The sequence below is a fragment of the Gracilinanus agilis genome, chromosome 5 (genome assembly GCF_016433145.1).
Source record: "Gracilinanus agilis isolate LMUSP501 chromosome 5, AgileGrace, whole genome shotgun sequence".
NCBI lineage: Eukaryota > Metazoa > Chordata > Mammalia > Didelphimorphia > Didelphidae > Gracilinanus > Gracilinanus agilis.
In genome coordinates, this window is record NC_058134.1 from 154463172 (window position 1) to 154484990 (window position 21819).

Consider the following 21819-nt stretch of genomic DNA (forward strand, 5'->3'; position numbering starts at 1 on the left):
GCAGTTATCCGTAAGGATAAAGCACTACCATTTCTAGGTCTTCACCAAGCCTCCTCCCAGTTTGAGGAATGGCCCTCATGGTCATGTTTGAAAAAAGTGTGACAACCCTTATCCATTAATTGATGACCATCATCAGTTTCTCAGGCTAAAAAATTGCTTACCTGTTCTTGGGAGGCTGTTAGCAGCTATCTTAAGCTTCAGAATTGGGGTGACACAAATGACCAACTTGACCCATGGAAATAAAATAAAAGGCTTTTTAACTTATAAGAATACACTTGCCAAACCAAGGGTGAGGATAATGTTGATTGTTCAGGTTCTGGTTTTCTTGAACTCCAAGTCCTCCATTTTGTCTCTCTTTTCTACCATGGAGATAATAATTGAACATTGGCAAGTGTAGCATAGAGTAGAAAAATTTTCAGTTCTGAAGAGCTGGATACTCCTCTCCTTGTACTTTTAAGTTAATTTTTTTTCAGTTAACAAACATTTATTTTCCTTCCCTCCGACCCACTCCACTCTGATAAAAAGTGAAATAAAAGCATTATAAAAAGTGGTCATAGTTGAGCAAAACATAAGTGTCATTTCATATTTGGAGTCTATTACTTTTCAGTCAGGAAAGGGGTCGTATGTACTGTCATTGGTCTCCTGGGATTATGCTATTTTATATCCTTTGCCCATGGTCATGTCATTAGTACAAATTCCTCTGTATTGCATGAAAAAGAAACCTTTGTGCTGTAGCTGCCTTGATGGTAAGGGTTATTGGTCAACAACACAGCTCTGAATCCTACATGTTTTGTAATCCTGTCTGCTAGACTATCAAGGGATCTCCCCCTGGAAATTCCATCTTCATTTTACGATCTGCTCACATCCAAGCAATGTGCACAGACCTGGATATGGTCTAGCATCACCAGTGCTCTGGGCTTAGGGTGCCAGCTTCATAGGTTTACTATCTATCACCAATTGAATACTTTGAGGCCTTTCCGACATGGTAGGACTATCATTCTTTTTCTTTCACTTGTATAGCATCAAGGAAAGTATTTTTAAATATTGACAATTATTCATCTTGGAAATTCCCCCTTAGCTATAGCTTGCGTTGTTGTATTTTGTGCAAATTACTTGTATGTGTTACATTTTCACTTTACTATTTATCTCTCAGATATTCAGAAAGGTATTGAGTTGAAAACTGCAGATAGACCCATTACAGGTCAGTGATTCAGCCTCCAAGAAAATCTATGTGGAGGTCTTTGATAGAATCTCAGGTAAGCTGTGAAAATGACTTCTTTTTCCTATTAGACAGTGAAGAATTAGTCTCCTTATGTAACCTTTTTAAAAAAAAGAAATGCTTGCTCTATGTGTGACTTGCTGCTACCAAAGAAACACTTCAAGAAACAGCTTCTAATTTCAGTTTCTAATTTACACAAAGCAACTGGTTTCTGTTCTTTACAAAAGCTAATAGGTTGAATATTTTTTTCGCCTACAGTAATTTGTATGAAAAAAGAAAACATCAATGAGCAAGTACAAATACTTTCTCTTGAAAATATTCTTAGCCAATGATCCATTTATTTCTTATTTTCCTCACTTTATTTTTCTTTGATTTCATACTTTCACTGGGTAGAAATATACCAGCCAGTTTTCTTGGCTTCTTCCCATCTCTCATTCTGGAAGAGAGAGAAGTTAAACAAGAAAAATGAGATAAGTGGGCCATTCACATAGCTCACTTAAATATTATTTTCTCAGATTCTTAGTAAGAGAGAGACTGTAGTAAGCTGGAGGAACTGAATAGAACTTTGCTGATAGCCAAATCTAGTAGATGAGGAAGGCCAATAGCAGTGGCCTTGCTTCCCAAAATAGATGTTTTAGAAATGCTACTTGAGCAAATGGTTACTAGTGCCTATCTTAAGCTAAATAAATATCTCAGTAATATTATTTTCTATGATTTTTACTTATTTATAAATATGCACGTGAATAAGGCCACAATATTGATTAAAGTTTGAATGAATTCTGTGTAAGTCCTAACTTGATGCTTCATTGATTTGGAGATGTGATCCTTGAATTGAGAGACTCTATACTAATTTTAGTCAATCTTAAAATATTAATTTGATTATTGGTACATTTCTCGAGTAATTATTGTCCAATAAAACCAATAAATTGATGTATTAACATTTTAATTAGTACCTATGCTTAAAGTCTCTCCAGTCCATATGATAAAGATTGGCAGAGTTTATTTAGATTCCTATGAAAAGGAAGATTATAGATCTAAAGCTAGAAGAGACCGTACATGTGAGCTAGTTCATCCCCAACATTTTACAGGTCAGGAAACTGAAGTCCAAAGAAGTCGTGTGACTTGCCCAAAGATATACCAGAAGTAAGTGGCCAAGCTAGGATTTGAACTCAAATTATATAAAAGATCATTGCAAGTCAAGCACACTTTTTACTGTATAACATTGCCATGAATGTGACACATAGCAACAGTTCTTTTTTGTAACCTATTGGGCAACTGATGACCAGGATTGTACTTGGATAGTTTTCAGCTTGGAAAAACCTACCAGGTCTTGTTTTCATTGGCATACCCTTCAAGAACTAAGATCATTTCCATACTACAACTGAACATTGAAGTAGGATGGATGGCGATAGTGCATCTTTTTGTTATTTAGGTTCTTTAGGGAATGGCTGTATGTGCTGGCAAACACTGTAATCCTGCTACAGGGAAAATTGAGTCTAGGAAGGCTCTGGAGTTCTAAGATGATTTAGGGCTAAGCTGATTGTGTGTCCATACTGTTTGACATTATTATGGTGAGGCCTTTGGAGAAGAGGACCAATAAGTTGCCCAAAAAGCAAAATATTCCAGATCAGAAACAGCTGTTCAAAGTACCTGCACTGATAAAATGGGAAGACCCCATCTTTAAATAATTGAGGTGAAGGAGTGTGAAAGATAAAAAAGTGTCTCCTCATAAAACAAGGATGTTGTTGTAAAAAAATATATGAAACATCTGTCTGTATATAGATCAATTTTTATAAAGATTTTGCAGATGAGGAACTGTATTATTTCTAAGAACAGTACAATGGAAGCAAAAAAAGTTCACAGAAAGCTAGCTATATATAAGCCTTAACTAAGCCAGATCATCCCCCCAAACATTTATGGGTGGAACCAGAGAGAAGACAGCAAATGAATGCACTAAGAAGCAAATGGGCGACATTTCTCTAGGTCTCTCTATTAATTATAGTAGAACAACCATATTTAGACTATACACTCAGTATTTAGTGTGCTATGTATGTCTGTATTTATATATGGCTTTTAAGAAAATTACATTGAGAAGAGCTTAATTTGATCAATTAAGTTCAAATCTTGAAGCTGTCATTACCTGTCACCTTCAGTAAATTACTTAACCTCTATGAGTCTCAGTATTTTCATCTGTAAAATGAAGGCATTAAAGTGGTTGACCTTGGCAGTCTCTTCCAACTATCAACCAGCACACACAGAAGAGATTTATATTGCAAGTAACACAACTTTTCATCTCTTAAAATCCTTTTAAGAACAATTTGCACACAGGCAGATGTTTGTATGTTATTTTTAAGACAACAAACCACATCTTCACCATCATATAATTGACTAAAAGGTAGATTATATAGGATCTGATTATTGTTAGCTGATTCATTTGATGAGTTCTGTAGACTTACATGAGTTCTTTTCTAACATGGCATTTACTGTGCATGTTAAAAGTGTTCAACTTACCTGGATAGAAACACAATAATATCTTTAGGAGTCTTCTGATTGCCAACATCAAGAAAATCATAAAAGAAAATATGCTCACCCAAAGTGTCCAAAACTGCTTTATATAAAATACAAATAAAAGAATTCTTTCACCTCAAAATTTTTATTCTCTTTTTCTTTCCTAGATTACATGTAGATACAATTTTTTAAACCCTTGTACTTCGGTGTATTGTCTCATAGGTGGAAGAGTGGTAAGGGTGGGCAATGGGGGTCAAGTGACTTGCCCAGGGTCGCACAGCTGGGAAGTGGCTGAGGCCGAGTTTGAACCTAGGACCTCCTGTCTCTGGGCCTGACTCTCACTCCATTGAGCTACCCAGCTGCCCCTAGATACTATTTTTAATAATTGTTTTTTGACATTTTGTGATCCATACTCTCTCCCTCCTTCCATCTCCTCCCTGGTATAGCAGATAACATGACATGTTATACATGCGTTATCATGTGATACATATTTCCATGTTTATCATGTAAAAGAAGATTTATAAAAGTTGCTTATAAAAGAAAAAACTAAAGAAGGGAATAAAGTGAAAAAAGATATACTGCAATCTGCATTCAGACTCCATCAGTTCCTTCTGTGGTAGTAGATAGCCTTTTTTGTCAAGAGTCTCTTGGAGTTGTCTTGAATCCTCGCATTGCTGATCATAGTTGTCATTCACAATTGATCAGAATATACTATTGTTGTTACTGTGTACAACATTCATTTCGTTGTGTTCACTTCATTTTGCATCACTTCACATAAGTCTTTCTAGGTTTTTTATGATTATTTCATTCATCATTTCTGATGGTAGTATTCCATTACAATTATATACCACAACTTGTGCAGCCATTCCCTGAGGGAGTCATTCTAAATGGTGATATCCTCCAGCATTCCTAGTTGCAAATGATGTTATTTCTTTTACTTCAGATGCAAAATACTTTGGATCTTCCTCAGTGAGTTGCTCAAATGACCTAGCAATCTACAAAGGAAAGATAGATTAGAAAAAATAGTATCGTTCATAGTATGGCATTCTACTTGAAAGGAGATTCACTAAATTCAGATGTGTCCAACACAGCCCATAATGAAGCCCACAACACTCCTGAGTGCAATCAGAACCAGTTTAAAATGTAATTGGAAAATATTTAAAATATGTAACAAAATATAAAAACATAGCACAACATTTTAAAGCCAAGTCAGCATGCAGTTTTCAGGGTTTCTAATGTATGGATTAGTGGTCCCCATTTCTTTTTGACACCATTGCACTGAATTAATCATTATTTCTTTAGACTAGAACTTCAGGTGAACAGTGAAATGGGTCCACAACAGAAAAGAAAGAAGAAAATGAGCTGAATCACATTCAAAAAATTAATAACTTCAACAATCCAAAGATGCTCTTGACATAGAAACCCATCATTTTCACACTGATATTTTTCTAATAACACGATCACTGTCATCACCCATCAACAAGCACCTACTATGCTAGACACTGAGGATACAAATGTAAGTGACAATCCTTACCTAAAGGAGTTTACATTCTAGTATAAATCACGGCATGGACAATGATCTCTGAAGAGACTGTCTTTTATGTCCTCTCTACCTAGAACTCAGTTTGCCTTGAATGACAGAATTCCTTGCACGACTCAGACTTATAATCAGATTGGCATAGTAAATATGACCTAAAATTAGGAAATCTTATCTGTCTTTGATTCTTATTTGTCTTGTGACCATGGGCAGGTGGTTTTAGTATTCCTGGAAACTTTCTAAATCTGTAGGTTACAAATGACTTACCAGTAAGCAATGAGCAAGGAAGTTTCTGCACTGGGAGTTACTCAGTCTGATGGATCACAGTTTTCTCACCCCTTTCCCTCCCATTCATGAAATTTTCTGTTTTTTAACACCATATACAGGTATTTATAAGAAGTGGTTTGCACCTCTCCTATTGTCTTTATTTGGTGTTTTGTTCTTGATAGAATTGTCTTTGTGCTTCTGTATCCTGTAAATGAGTCAGGGCAAACTTTTGGAACCTTCTGGGAAACTAGGCTGTGTATCTGAGATATAACCAGAGCAGGTAGGGCTCAAAGGCAATCTAGGTCCTGGTTTCAGAAGCAAATTGGGTTCTTGAGGGACATTGGGTGAGAAGAGCATCTGGTATCTGTTGTGAAGAGGGTTGAAGACAAGCAAAAGCAAGAGATCAGGTACAGAGACAGAGGGCTCTGCTATACCATATCAGAGAAAATCAGGCAGAAACAGTTTTTAGATAACTCCCAGCAAGAGAAATTGCTCTGACAAATCCTCCTGAGATCTCTATATTCAAAACCTCCAAATCTAACTAATTGGCTATTCTGTTTTCTTTTTTTATAAACCCTTACCTTCTGTCTTAGAATTAATACTGTGTATTGGTTCCAAGGCAGAAGAATGGTAAGGGTGACTTGCTCAGAATCACAAAGGTAGATTCTGAAGTAACATTTGTACTCAGCTTTCTGACTCCAGCCTGGTGCTGAATCTGTTGCTCTATCTAGTTGCATTTAAGTGCCAAACAATTTACAAATATTTCATTTAATCTTCATAACCATCAGTTGTAGGTGCTATTTTCCTTTTTTACAGTTGAGGAAACTGTGGCTAAGAGAGGTTATTAGGCATGTCCGGTCACACAAACCATAAGTGTGTGAGGTCAGATTTAAATTTAGGTCTGCTTGATCCTAGGCTGAGCACTACACAAACATTGTAATCTGTAAGGCAGAAATGATTAATTGAATGAATTTGGGGCTTTATGTAGGTCTTTTCCAGATAAAGGATGGAAAAGATATACATGAAATTCCAAACATTTTGTGCATTAATTTCATATTCAGCTTTTTTTTTTGAAGCAGGAGTCATCCAGACCTGAAGTCAAAATGGCATACTAAAAGAACAAAAGCATGAATTTGTCTGGCCTTTTTATACCTTAATATTTTTAAATCTGAGGTCAGTTATCACCAAACCAAAGCTGCAAAAACCAAAAACAATGCAGGGAAAGAGAGGGAGATATTTAATTATAATTGTTTTAGATTACTTGAGAATTATTGCTTTCATGACCATTATTACAACATACTACTTCAAGAGATAAACTGAAATAGAGATGTTTTAGGAAATTCTAGGATGATTTTTCAACACATAAAAATGTAGCTGATTTGGCTGAAATGTTTGAGTACACTAATCTGCCAGAGAAGATTAATAATAGGCCAAATTCTCTGTATACAGAATTTATTCATTTTAGAATTCAATGACAAGTTTAGAATAGAATAAGTAGATCAGTTTAGATAAGATTTTCATTTTAATTATATTGGCTCTGCCCACCCAAGTACAATTGAGATTTCTCCAATTATTTACATCTGATTTTATTCTATAGAAAGTATTTTGTAATCATCTTCATTTAGTTTCTAGGCTTGATTTGATTCTTAGGGACTTCATGAGTTATTGCTTACTTTCTCTTCTTTGAGGACATTTTTTTATGATATATAGAAGTGCTGGTGTATTATGTGGACTTGTTTTTTATCCGGCTACTTTGCTAAATAGAACAAAAATATGTAATTCATCTCTCCATACCAATTAGAATATACTTTCCCTACATGGAATTTTCAGACTTTTTTTAAAGAATATGATAAAGGTCTTTTAATACTTTTAGAGAAAACAAATTGGCTTTCAATAAAATAAGCTGGCAACTTTTCCATAGGTGTTAAATTTCTTGCAATAACATGATTTTATATAGTAACTGATATTGTTTAGTATTACTTGCCATACTTTCTAATGCCTTTCAGAAGGCTTGAAATAATACATAAAACTAAATCAACATTTTAACTTTCAGGCTTCATTTTATATGTCAGTGCCTCAGTTTCCAAAAAATAGACTGTTGGAATTCTAGTATACTTTTCTCTGGTTAATCAAGTTTCTACTTATAGATGTTTTCATTTTTGTATCCTATGAAAACTAACAAATGAAGCAATGTTTCTTCTGATCATGGACAATCCTTTTTATAATAAATAACATTAAGTAATCTGTATGTTTAGAAATCACATTGCAGAGAAGATACATCCCACAAATGAGTAATGCTCTTATTAAAGCAGGCCATACTGTGTGATAAAATTACAGTGTAGGGGGCAGCTGGTGGCTCAGTGGATTGAGAGCCAGACCCAGAGATGGGAGGTCCTAGGTTCAAATCTGACCTCAGACACTTCTTAGCTGTGTGTCTCTGGGCAAGTCACTTAACCTCTATTTCCTAGGCCTTACCACACTTCTGCCTTGGAACCAATACACAGTATTATTCTAAGATGGAAGGTAAAAGTTTAAAAATAAATAAAATTTAAAAAATAAAATGACAGTGTGATTTTTAGAAGTAAGAAATTTCAATTTTTCTGGGTAGGATCTTTTAGAAAGAGGACATTTTAGAGATGTGGTGTTGTGGCAATCCAAGTTATAGTTAGGAGGTTTTAAGGTGTGCACATTAAGAGCATAGGAAAGATATCCCTGAGGAAAATGGGGTTCGTGCAAGGTTTAGTCACAAACTTAAAATAACTGAAGACTTGTCAAGGAAAATGATATCCCGGAAGACACAGAAATGTGTATCACTGCCTTAAAAGGAATCATGCAACTTTAGATCAATTAAAGACATCATCCATCTAATCGTCTAGAAATTCAACACTGGCTAAGAAAAACTCTACCATAGCTGCTTATTCTTTGTGTGACTGTTAAAGGGATTAAAGAGGTAAGGAATATTTATTCACTGCACAACAAAATGTGAATTACTAAATTTCTGAATATTCAAAGGAAAATGTGTTTTTAAAGCATTTTTATTGAGATGTGAAGTAGAAAGATAAAAGACAAATTACAAGGGCTTACTTTACCTTTAAATGACCTTGTAAAAAATTCAAAAGTGAAAAACCCACTCTCTTTACAATGCAATAGTTGCAAATCTGACCAAAATGGAAATAGTCATCACTTCTTGTGGAATCTGAGCATTCATCAAAGACATTCTGCTTCCTTTGCTAGAGGGAATAAATTATAAATATAGTCTAGGAGAACCATCCGTAGTTTGTATTTTCTCTCATGATATTTTCAGCATGTGAAATTTATGTGATACTTGAAAAATAATCACCTTAGTTAATTTAGGAAAGAGATTACACATGAAAATTTGCTATAAAATAATTGGTACCGACTTTGAGAATGATCACATAACTAAAATGATAACTATCTTATAGATATATTTTTGAACTTTTGTGTGGCTTTTGACTTTTCTTTTTCACTCAGTTTCTATATCTAGTCATTTACTAATCCTCCTCTATTTCTTCTCCTTACTTTAACTCTTCTCTGTTTCCATTAAGCTCACCCTAGTAATAAATTCAAATTGATTATGATCTCATCAATGTAGATGTTCCCTCCAACAGTACAGATTGCAGCCCATCCATGCCTACCCACCCTGTTTAACTCTCTCATCCATGTCCACTCATAGTTCTGGGAGGCTTCCTCACTTTCTCTTGATATCATTGGTTCATTATGAAGATTAAGTGGAACACTAACACTAGCCCTCTTCTTTTTAATCATACCTTTTTCGATGACATCCTTTACTCTGGTTCTTCTTTTTATTTCTTTATTTGTTATAGGCTTCTTTATTCCTGTTGTGAACTACTTCTTTTACAATCTCTGATATGTGTATTTTATGTGTGTTTATATACATGTTTCACACATACATACATACATACACCACACACACACTTCCTTTGGTGGTCTGAGGACACCAAGAACCCCATAGGATGACAGAACACCCACCACTAGTAAGGGAGTAAGAGGGTGTCCATTGAATTCCTCCCCCAACTCAATCTTCTCAAAACCAATTCAGGCTAAATTTCAATTTTTAAATAATGTTGCCCTTTGCTACCACATCCCTCCATCTGGCCTCAGAAGTTAAATATTTGTTGACTAAAGGGCACTTTTTAAAGCTTTCTTGTTTCCTCTTCATAGCAGTTCATTTACATCTATTCAACTTCTATATGAAATTATTGTAATCAGTAGTGATCCCATTTCTTCCAGTTAGATCCAGTTTTGATCATCAGTAACCAGTTTTCTTATTTTTGTTCTTTCTTTTGGCTTTGTATTTTGTTCTTAGATACCACAAGTTGGTAATCTGACTTCATAATAAATGATTAAAGAATATCTCTCATATCAACAATGAATGACATTTTGTTGGTAAAAATATCCTAATTTCACTTTTTATGTTGTTACTTATGGTGCCTATGATATTTATATTGTTTTATTGAAAAAATTATTCATAATATATAGGCTGAAGACTTCTAGATAATCTACCAGCGATTGGCCACCTTAATTACACACACACACACACACACACACACACACAGTTGATTACACCAGATTTTTATTTCTGTTGTGATCTTTTTTTCAAGTAATTTCCATGAGTAGTATATTTCAAGAAGAGTAAAACATCCCTTGAAATGATGTTTCTTGTTGCCTTTGCATACACAATATCCATGCATTTACCAATGCTTTCTGCCCACCAGAATGACTGCCTTCCTTTTATTTATGTTTACTTATTTATTCTTCAAGATCCAGCATAAATACTCTTTCCTTCATTAAGTCTGAACTGTTCACTTGATTCCACATTAATTCCTTTCTCTGAATTCTTTTTTGCATTTATATCTAATATCAGAGTAAGCACTTAGTTTTTCTTTGTTTCATACACATTAATTTTCTCAACCCTACTAGAGTATAAGCTCCTTAAGAAGAGAAGCTTTGCCATACTTTATTTGTATTCTGACACAGTGGTTATCACCAAATATTTTTCCAATAAATACTTTCTGATTGATTGCTAGTGGCAAAACCTTTAGTTTCCTAATAGCTGAGCCCCTGGTAGACTAGTGTCCTAATGAAAAAAATAGTTAACCCATAGTTTTCCTATGTCCCCTGCTAATATAGTTAGAGTAGTATTGTGGTTAATTGTTTTGGTTATTTCTATGAGTAATGGTTTAAAGAATGGGATGCATTATTTAAACTTAATCCCTTTGGGGGCTGAGAATTTAAACTTTTACTGCTAAAAATATGCCATGTATCCCATGACAAACTAGATGTTTGGCACAATAACAATGTTAATACTTGCACCTTTGCCTCTTGTACAACTGAATTGTGTACCATAAGGTGGACCACAGCAAGTATTTGTAATAGAAGTTCCCACTTCTCTGCTCACACAGAGTGGTGGTCTCTGACTTATCTAGCTATGCTAGCATGTAAACTAATAGAGGATGATCCATAAGAATTTTTTTCTAAACATCCTGACTAGACATTAACTCACTTTCTCAGAAGTGTTTTGAAAAATGTAAGAGATGTTTGAACATAACTTGGGCTGCCAACATTTTTTTTAAAACCAGCAATAAACTCATTCTGATGTTTCCATTCCATTTACTGCCCACAAAAAAAGGTGGTTGGAATTTCAATTTTTCATTTTAATTCAAGATCTCTTTGGTTAATGTAATTTCTTTTACATTGAAACTATGATTTAGGACTGACTCATAGAGAAATGACAACCACTGAGTCACCAGCTGCTGGTCCTCCTGCTACACCCTGGGTTTTCCTTGTGGGTGTCTCATTTACCCTAAGCCCGTGGTTTCTGTGGCTTGACAAGTTACATCTCAGTATGTGCCTGAAAATAACTTGGTTGAATTCACAGGGTCATTAGAGTGTATTAAAATACAGAGTTGTAGCATTTAAAAATTTGTCCCTATTTTTAAGGCAGTATTTTAAAATCCTGAACAATTTGCTAAAGTAGATTTTTTTGTTAAAATACCCTGCATGTTATTATTTTTTCCTACTTTTGTGATAGTTTTTTCTTATATAAATCTAATATTTTGAACTGGAAAAGACCTTAGATATTTCCTCATCCAACCCTCTCATTTTATAGTTGGAGAAATTAAGGCCCAGAGAGATTGTAAATTGACTTTCACTTGATAAGAGGCAGAATATTTTAATAATTGGCATATGTAGTGCTCTTAGATTTGCAAAGCTCTTTATGCTTTTTTATGTGAGGTTCTCTGTTACAATAATTCTAATAAGTAGGCACTACAGTTGTATATTTTGTCTTCAACTTATATATAAGGAAGCTCAGAATCCAAGAGTCTTGCCCTTGGTCACACAGCTAATCAGTACTGGAGACAATATTTGAATTCAGACTTTCCTGACTCCAAGTCTAGCATTTTGTTATGCCATGTTGCATTTTTTGCTTTATTATTTAAAGTATCTGGAAATACTTCTTACCTGAGTGCCCTATCAGGTTGCTATGATGAGAAAATGAGATTATATATGTAAATCACTTTATACAACCTGAGAGTGGTATGTAAATGTCAATTATTCTTGTTAGCAAAGTTGATAGCAAATTTTTGTGGCAATTTTTCAGGGCTATTTTGACTTCTCAATTGCTATCCAGGAACCATACCAAGACTACTACAATGAACATAAAGTTGGGCAAAATAATTTCAAATAATTTTTTTATTTCTTCATTTATTGCAAATTTTCCTTTAAATTTTAGATATTGGTAATAAAATTCCAACATCCTGGCACAAAACAATATTTCATTAATATTACACATCCATTCGTTAACATTTAGAAAGAATCTGCCCCTCCCAAGTGACTTTCTCAAAGCCAAATAAGTAATAAGTAGTAAGTATAAAATTTGAACCAAGATCTCCTGATTGTGCAATTGCCCTTTCTCCTTTACATCATTTGTTCATTATTCTTTCTCCTACATCACCATGGAAGGCTTTATAAGATCCTTCCAGTTCAAAATCTATGACCCTATGAATCTCTAATTGGCCCACTGCAATTATACTTGACCTTAAATATCCAAGAGCATAAGGGAAAGAACAAATTAAGTGATAAATTTTAAAATAAAGTTTATGCAAAACTGGTAGTATTCTTGTGAATAAGATCAATTCAAGGGCTAGAACTTTTGGTTAAGTGGGCAGCATGCCTCATCATTGGTTCTGATATTTTTGTGATTGGCCTTTACATTCATCAGAGTTCTAAGGTCTGTCAATTTTTTTTGGTCTTTACAGTATTATAATCATTGTATAAATTGTTCTCCTGGTTCTTCACTCTATATCCATTCATACAAGTACTTCCTAGGCTTCTCTGAAACAATTTCTTTCATCATTACTTACTCCTTGATAGTATTCCATTATATCCTTTTATTATAATTTTTCATTCATTCCTGAATTGATGAGTACCCCCTCTAGTTTCCAGTTCTTTGCCACCATGTATAAAAGCTACTATAAATATTTTTAGTCCTTTTCCTTTTTCTTTGATCTCTTTGGGATATATGACTACTAGTAATATGTCGGAATCAAAGGAATACAAAGTTGTAATAATTCTTTTAGACATAGTTCTGTATTGCTTTCCAAAAGCACTGAACCATTTCTTAGTTCCACCAATAGTACATTAATGTGCCTGCATTCCCAGAGTCCCTCCAATCTGTATTTTTCCTTTTTTTTTTAAAGCAACTTTGCCAATCTGATGAGTGTGAGATAGAACTTCAGAGTTACTTTAATTCAAAATTTTCTAGTTTTTGGTGTTTTGGAGTATTTTTAAAAATCTTGATTGGTAGCTTGAATTTCTTCCTTTAAAAACTACCTTTTCTTATCTCTTGACAATTTATCAGTTAGATAACAGTTTTATTCTTAGAATTTTAATCAGTTCCTTATATATCTTGGAAATGAGACAGAATATATTAGAGGAAATTGGTACAAATGTTTTCCTCAATTTACTTGTTTCTCTTCTAATATTAGATGATTTAACTTTGTTTATGCAAAAACTTTTTTATTACATGGAACTAAAATTCTTAATTTTATATTTTGTGATTCTTTTTTTATCCCTTTATCCTCTAGTTTGTTTTTATGTGGCCTGTATATCTAATTCCCATATTCATTTGGAATCTCTCTTGATATATAGTGTGAGTTTGGGGCATAAATCTAATTTTTTCCTGTCTACTTTTAAATTTTTCCCAGAAGTTTTTGCTAAATGGTGACTCTTTACTCCAGGAGTGGCAATCTTTAGATTTATCGAGCACTGAATACAAAAATCATATATTTCTGTATGTAATCACTAAGAATTTACTGTGTTTACTCTGTATCGTGGATTATACTAAGAACTAAGGATATAAATGAATTACAAAAGCAGATACTACCTTTAAGGAGCTTAAATTCTAATGGGAGACATATAAATTAAAATACATACAGAATAGATGGAAGATAACCTTAGAGAGCATGGCAAGGGATTCTGAGTCAAAGATTGGGGAAGAGAGCAATCTAGGCAAAAAGAATAACCAGGAAAATGCACAGAGACATGAAATGGAGGAATATATACAAGGAACATCAAGTAAGACAATATGACTATATTATAGAGGACATAGAAGGGAGTTGAATATAAGAAGAGTGGAAAGGTTAGAAAGTAGCAGATTGTGAAGAGCTTTAAATGTCAAATAGCATATTTGATCCTGGAAGTAGAAAGGAGTCATTGGAGTTTGTTGAGCATGTGGATTATATGGTCAAACCTAAATTTCAGAGGCATTCTTTTGGTAGCTGAGTAGAAAATAGATGGTTGCAAGCTGAGTTGAAGCAGGAATAGAATTTAGAAAGTCATTGCACTATTTTAGGTAAGAGGAGATAAAGACCAAATTCAGATTTGGACTTTTTATAGAGAAGGGATTGTATGTAAGAGATGTACAGAAAGAAATTATAAGATTTTGGCAGATATATGTATACATATATATGTCTGCCAAAATCTTAAATATATGATGAACAAGAGAGAGAAATCCAAAATTCTGTTGAAGTTGTGAAACCAGATTATAGGAAGGATCTTAGTTTACTTGTCAGTAATAGGAAAATTCAAAAGAGACTAATTTAGGGAGAAAGAAAATGAATTTCATTTCATACATGTTGAATTTGAGATGCCCACAGAATATTTAGTTCAACATATTTTATAGGCTAGTTGGTATGGGGCTGCAGGTTTAGAAAGAAACTAGAACTAGATAAATAGGTATAAGTATAATCAGCATATAGAGAATTCAAATCATGGGACCTGATAGGATCTCCAAGTTAAAGAAAGTGGAGAGAAAAGAGAAGAGATATCAAGACAGAACTTTTGGGAGTTCCAATGATTTGTTGAGAGAACTCTCAACCAAAATGCTATCAAAAGGAAGAGGTCATATAGATAAAATAAAAAACAAGAGAAAAAAATCATGAAAATCCAGAAAGGAACTTTAGTTTCTTCATCTGTAAAGTAGGGATGTTACTACCCTACCTACTTCATGAGGTTCTTGTGAAGATTAAATTCATTATTGTATTTATATGCCTAACAAAGTCCTTGGTACATAGTAAGCTCTTAAGAAACAATTATTAATTGATTGATCAAGTGAGAATAAATTATATGAAAGAACTTTGAAAACTATAAAGCCCCATAGAATTTCTTTTAAATAGCAAAATTATGTGGCTTTACAGAGTTTAGTCACAGTTCTATAAAAATTGTTAAAATGACAGATTTCTTTATGATTATAGAAAGTGCTGCTTTATAAGGAGTGTTACTATTATAGAATTAAAGGAGAAACCAAAGTTACTTTCAAGTGATGAAAGAAAAAATGTCACAAATATGTTGTTTTAAAATTGTAAAAAAATCTTGACATGAGAATGTTATAACGTCCTTTTCTTCTCCTTTAGGAATTATGTCAGATCACCAGTTTGGAAACCAGTTTATGTGCAGTGTGGTAGCCTCACATGTGAGTCATCTGCCAACAACCAATCTAAGCTTTGTTTGGATCGCTCCACCTGCTGGCACAGGCTGTGTCAACTTCATGTGAGTTCTGAGGGTTTACTATGATAGGTGATGGGAGGTGGTCTGTCCTTGTCAATATGTCGGTTACCTTCTCTTTCCCTTTGATGATACAAAGTCTAATTTCACCTCTTCTCATGCTTTGTGTCATTTAAATTATTTAGTATCAAACATGATTGATTGCTTTATTATGAGTTTCTAGATCTATTCTTCTGACAGAAAATCTCCCTTCTTTAGGTAGGACTAAATTGTCAAATATGGAAATAAAGTTAGTGTCTAAACAAGAGATATACTAAGCCTTTCCAAATTGTTGGGACATTAGAAATATATGCCAAACATGAAACACTAGGAAGTCATGGAAAATTATCTTTTGATTAACATATAACATGACCTCTATTCCCATTTGTTTTCAACTACATATATATATATATATATATATATATATATATATATATATATATAGAGAGAGAGAGAGAGAGAGAGAGAGAGAGAGAGAGAGTGAGTTAGGATAATTGCTCCAAAATAAGATAATATTCAGTGAAAAATAAAGCATAGTAAAATATTTTAGAAGTTAATATACTTATAATTTCATAATTATCCAGAAAACCATGTTTTATACTCAAGAATGGAGAATATTTTGGGGTTTTTTCAGATTACATTAAATGTTAGCCAAACTAAACTCAAGTAATATAGAAGAAAGTACTCTCTGCCTGATAATAAGATCTGAATATAGCAGAGCTGGAAGGGGCCTACAATATCATCAAATCCAACCCTTACCCAAAGCATGAATCTAATCAACAGCATCTCAAACAAGTAGCCATGTAGAATTCAATCGATGACCTTCAATCCTATGGAACTATATCATGGGGTAGCACATAAGGCAGATCTGATTATTTTCCTTCTGTTGTGCCAAAATCTACCTTCCAATTTATTCCCATTGATCCTATCTCTGCTTTCTGAGACCAGTGAGAAATAACCTAGTACCTCTTCCACATGCCAGGCTTTCAAATTTATATGCACCAATGTTGTAGTGTTGTTAGCCCAAGACTTTTCTACTCCATGTTAAAATGTCCATGTTTTTTAATGAATCCTATTATAGAATGGTTTCATCTCCTCACTCAGAATGCTTGTTTTTTCTTACTCTTTTATTCTTTAAACTAAACCATTCCAGTCATTATAGAGACAACATTGTACAGTAGAAAGAGTGCTGAACCTGGTGTCCTGTCTCTGGCATTTCCTGGCTATGTGATCATGGATAAATAATTTGAATGATTTTGAAATTTTGTTATCTGTAAAATGGGAAAGAGCACTTGCCTGATAGTGTCAGAAAATTAAAGTTAAAGTTTATAGAATTCTTTGGGAATGATAAAGTGCCTTGTTTTGAATATTAATTATTATTCCAGGGAGTCACCTTTGTCTTCCCTTTACTACTAGGCTAAATTATCAGAAGTGCCACATCAAAAAAAGGCTATCCCAAGGGCAATGTGTTAATGTCTTAAAGACTAATATGTGTTAGTCCAAGGAAATGATTATCACTGAAATGTATGCAGAGATACTCTCAAATGACTGAATATTGGTCAAGCTTGTAAAAGCTTGCCTTATACAATGTACTCTATATTTCTGTATACATTATTTCCATAACAATTTATGTAACTGAAAAAATATGTTTATATCAGTAATTGTTGCTTTTTATTACATTTCAAAGAAGTCTTTTGGCATGTCTTAGTTATCGTGTGAAGCAATATTAATTCTCTTAAAATTGTGTTACTTGTTAGCTTGAATTTCTTTTGCATGTTCTTTGTATAATCTAGCTGTTTCTCTTACCTTTTTCTGTGTGTGCTATTTCTGCTTTCTCTATAAGCATAACTAGGGCTATGATGTTGAATTCCAAGAGTGTTGGGTTCATTTTTTGGTAAGAAAAATATTACTATAAAATTATTGTAAATATTTTCCATCTTTTTTTCAGCCCTGTTTATATACTCTCAAGATAAAATCACTGAACACTAAAATATTTGTTCATTTAATTTACATGTTCTCTTTGAGTAATTAATAGAATTTCATCTTCTACAAAAGGCATATATGCTACAAGAATTTTCATAGTAATTTTTAAAATAAGGTATATTCTTTTCAGATCACATTTACTAAGTTAAGATACCTCTTCCTATGCCCTGTTCAGCATGATTTCCCATAGAACAAGGATAAAAAAACCACAATTCAATATAATCGGCCAACATATTCACATATGTTTCCTTCTACCCCAAAAAGTTTCTTGCCTCTTCTATGAATGGAGAGAAGCACATTTTCTCATCTCTTCTTTGACCCCAAGCCTTTTGTCATTATTGTTACACTGTGTTTAATTTAGTGGATTTTGATTTCCGTTCATGTTGATGTTATAAAGTTACACAAACACACACACACACACACATATATTTAGAAAGAGAGATGTAGATAGTTTTCCTTGTGTCTGCTTCACTTTCTGTTAGTTTTTATACATTTTCTCGTGCTTCTTTAAATTCTTATTTCTACTTTTTTAGAATGCTATGATATCTTATGGCATTGGTATTGTAGACAAATTTTATAATCATAAGCCCGTCTGTTTAAGCATTTCCTCATTAATGAGCAAATAAATTTACTTTGTTTCTAGCTCTTTGTGATCATAGTACTCATTCTGCAAGTTTTTAATATGTGCATTGCAATATGAGATGAAGCAATATCCCCTGAAATGATGTTATTTATTGCCTTTAGATGAATGATAAACCATCTCTGCCAAACATTATACTTGACTCTCAAAGGAAAACCTGTGAACCTTCTCTCCATTTAGTTGCAACTTCCTTCTGTCTGCTTGTTTTGCTTATAATAAGAATGTCAGGATTCGTATCCTTCATTTCCTCCAATAATTTGTTAATTCAGTGGTTCCTGAGGAAGGATCTCACATTTTTAGGAAATAGATAAGCAATGTTTTGTAGAGGGCTTGGAAATTGTGATTCTTAGCATCCTCTGCCCCCCCCCTTTTTTTGGTCACTCTACTACCATTGCAGCAGAAGTCAAAAGTGACCATACAAGACTGATTCCTATTTTGTCTTTCTTTTTTGTTGTTGTTCATGGGTCAGAGATTTCATCAGGTGGTCAGAGATAAAGAACCTCTAAGTACTTATTTTGTCTGGTTCTCAGAAAGCTAATTCCAATATGTTGCTTCAGATTCAAAATCTTTATAGTATAATCAGAGCTTCTTGAAATGAATTAGAGGCATAGAAATTAATTAGGAGCAATTACAGGATGAGACAAAACTGGAAAGAAGCCTTAATAAAATAAGGAGTCATAATGTGGAGGGGCAACCTTGACCTATTTTTTTCCTGTGATTCTGTGAATCATGTGAACTATATAGATGCCAAGGAACAAGAGAACTCAAACTTAGTACAATAAATCAAAAGAACTATATAAGTCTCTGAGGAGGAAAAAGAACAGAAACAAACTATTTATTGACCAATGTAAAAATACTTTTAAAATATTTTTAATAAATTAAATCAAACCAATTAAATAGTCCATGTTTTTGTTTGTCCTAGTGCTTGCTTGGGCCCTTTAAGGCTCAAGTCAAATTCTAATGTTCCCACATAAAATCCTAAGTGGGAGTATGAGCCATATAAAGAAACCTTCCATCAAGCATTGATTCAACTTTTACAAAATCCCAGAACTCTGCTATACACCTTACAAAAATCTTGTTTAATCCTCTCAGCAACCCTGAGAGTTGGATGCTATTTTTATCCCCATTTTATAGTAGAAGAAACAGAAACAGATTTGTTCAGTCACACAGCTCCAAAGACATAGATTCAATATTATTGTTCTACATTATTAAAGAGAGTCAGTATAATGTAGTGGATTTTGGACTAGCATTGGAGTCAAGGAGATCTGGGTGCTTCTGATACCTACTACTAATGTGACTAGTTTTGCTACTTTACCTCTTATCACCTCTCACAACTCTCTAAGAATTTACATTATTGCTAGCTAATTTGCTGATCTGCATTGGTCAGGGGAATTTCTGAATATGGAGTTACTATTTTGATTGTCACCGGATCAGAACCTATTGCTCTCTAATCTCTTCCACTAAAGTTCTCATTAACTCAAATATCATTAGTTATTATATAACTTACTACATATATAATATTCTTTTATAATTACATAATTTTAAAAATTAAAATTTTACTTGCTGATATTTTATTTCTCCAACAGGGCAATAAGCTCCTTGAGGGCAAGAATTATATGTTGACCTTTGAATTTTCCACAACATTTATCTTTTTTTCTGTTTAAGTAGCTCTTTAGAAATAATTTTAAATGAATAAACTAAAAACAAAATGAATTTATATACTACCTACTTCTGAATGAGGAGCAAAAGTTAAAGAACTAAGAGCTTGTTGTTGAGATTTTTATCTTGTCTTCTACAATGATTTAAAATGTCAGGCCTCTAGTAACTATATTTTTTAAAAAGGAGACATTATCAGTAGAGAATAGATTGGAAATGCCAAATGAACATTATTTTGATTGTAGGCTAAATCCTTATGAGTATATATTAAAAAGTTATACATCATCATAATACTAAATTAGTGATTCCAATATATTTTATATCCAGTATCCATTTTTTCAGCTGAATTAAAAGGCTACATAGGTGTAATCATAGTATTACAGAATTTGGAGCTAGGAAAGACCAGTTTGATCTATTCTTCTCATATTGGAGAATTATTTCATAACCTGAAATTTAAAGTGAAGTTATATGGAATAAACATCCAGTTCCAGGGCAGCTAAATTGCTGTAATTCTTCAATATCATTCCTTTGCTGGGAAAGAATACTAGAACTCCCTTGATTCTGGTAAATTTTATATATTTCTGTAAGGGATTCCATTTCTTTCTGTCTGGGGCTGTTTCTGAGAGTCAGAAACTACATTACTACTGTGTATGAAACAGTAATGTGACATTAGCCCGCCAACATATAACACACAACCTGTAATTATGAAACCTGCTTACCTATTTTAAAACCTCCTTGGAAATCCCATAGTAAGAATTATAGAAATTTTGAACCAAAATCTTCGACAATTACACAGTCTGCTAAGAGTGTCTTTTCCAATGAAAAGTAAATGAAATAATGTCTGAACAAAACACATTTTATTGGTAAACCACTTTGTTACACAGTCATTTGGAACAGTCTCGTTTATTGCCTTCCTTGGTTAAAAATAATCAAAGAAGAAACGCAGGAAGAAAATTGTTTATTGTAAGCAGAGGGACTTGAAAGTGAGGTTGCTGGTGTTTTCAGCATTTGTGTGTAAAAGTTATTGGTTGCCAAACTAATAATCATCATTAATCTTCCTCCTCTCTCCCTCCTTCCTTCCTTCTTTTCCCATTGAGTTTCCTTATTTCACCTAAACTGAAAATACAACAGCCCTTCACTGACTGAACCCCACTGTTGATTGATCCCAAAGTTTTTTTTTGTTATTGTTGTTTTCTTTTATTTGTTTGTTTAATTTTTACTTTTTATTTTGAATATTTTCCTATAGTTACATGTTTCATGTTCTTTCCCTCTCCCCCAAAAACGCATCTCCACTCCACATAGCCAACACACAATTCCACTGGGTTTTACATGTATCATTGATTAAGACCCAATTCCATACTATTGATAGTTGGACTAGAGTTATCAGTTAGTGTCTACATCCCCAATAATATCCCCATCAGTACATGTGTTCAAGCAGTTGTTTTTCTTCTCTGTTTCTCCTCCCACAGTTCTTCCTCTGTATGTGGCTAGTTTTCTTTCTCATAAGTCCCTCAGCCTTGCTCTGGATCCTTGCATTGCTGCTAGTAGAGAAGTCCATTATGTTCGATTGTACCACAGTGTATCTGTCTCTGTGTACAATGTTCTCCTGGTTCTGCTCCTTTTACTCTGCATCAGTTCCTGGAGGTCATTCCAGTTCACATGGAATCCCTCCAGTTCATTATTCCTTTTAGCACAATAGTATTCCATCACCAACAGATACCACAATTTGTTCAGCCATTCCCCAATTGAAGGACAATTCTTCATTTTCCAAAATTGTGCCACCACAAAGAGTGCAGCTATAAATATTTTTGTACAAGTCTTTTTCCTTATTATCTCTTTGGGGTATAAACCAAGCAGTGCTATGGCTGGATCAAAAGGCAGATAGTCTTTTAAAGCCCTTTGAGCATAGTTCCAAATTGCCAT

The 21819-nt window shown here is 33.6% G+C and overlaps 1 protein-coding gene across 2 annotated transcripts in view; it reads left to right on the top strand.

Annotated features, from left to right (window-relative positions):
- Nucleotides 1–21819, top strand: part of RELN (reelin) — a 545649-nt gene that overhangs the window by 138815 nt on the left and 385015 nt on the right. For both annotated transcript variants that reach the window (XM_044679411.1, XM_044679410.1), the window contains exon 3: nt 15488–15623. In XM_044679411.1, the coding sequence (XP_044535346.1) occupies nt 15488–15623 (136 nt within the window). The remainder of the gene's footprint in view (nt 1–15487; nt 15624–21819) is intronic.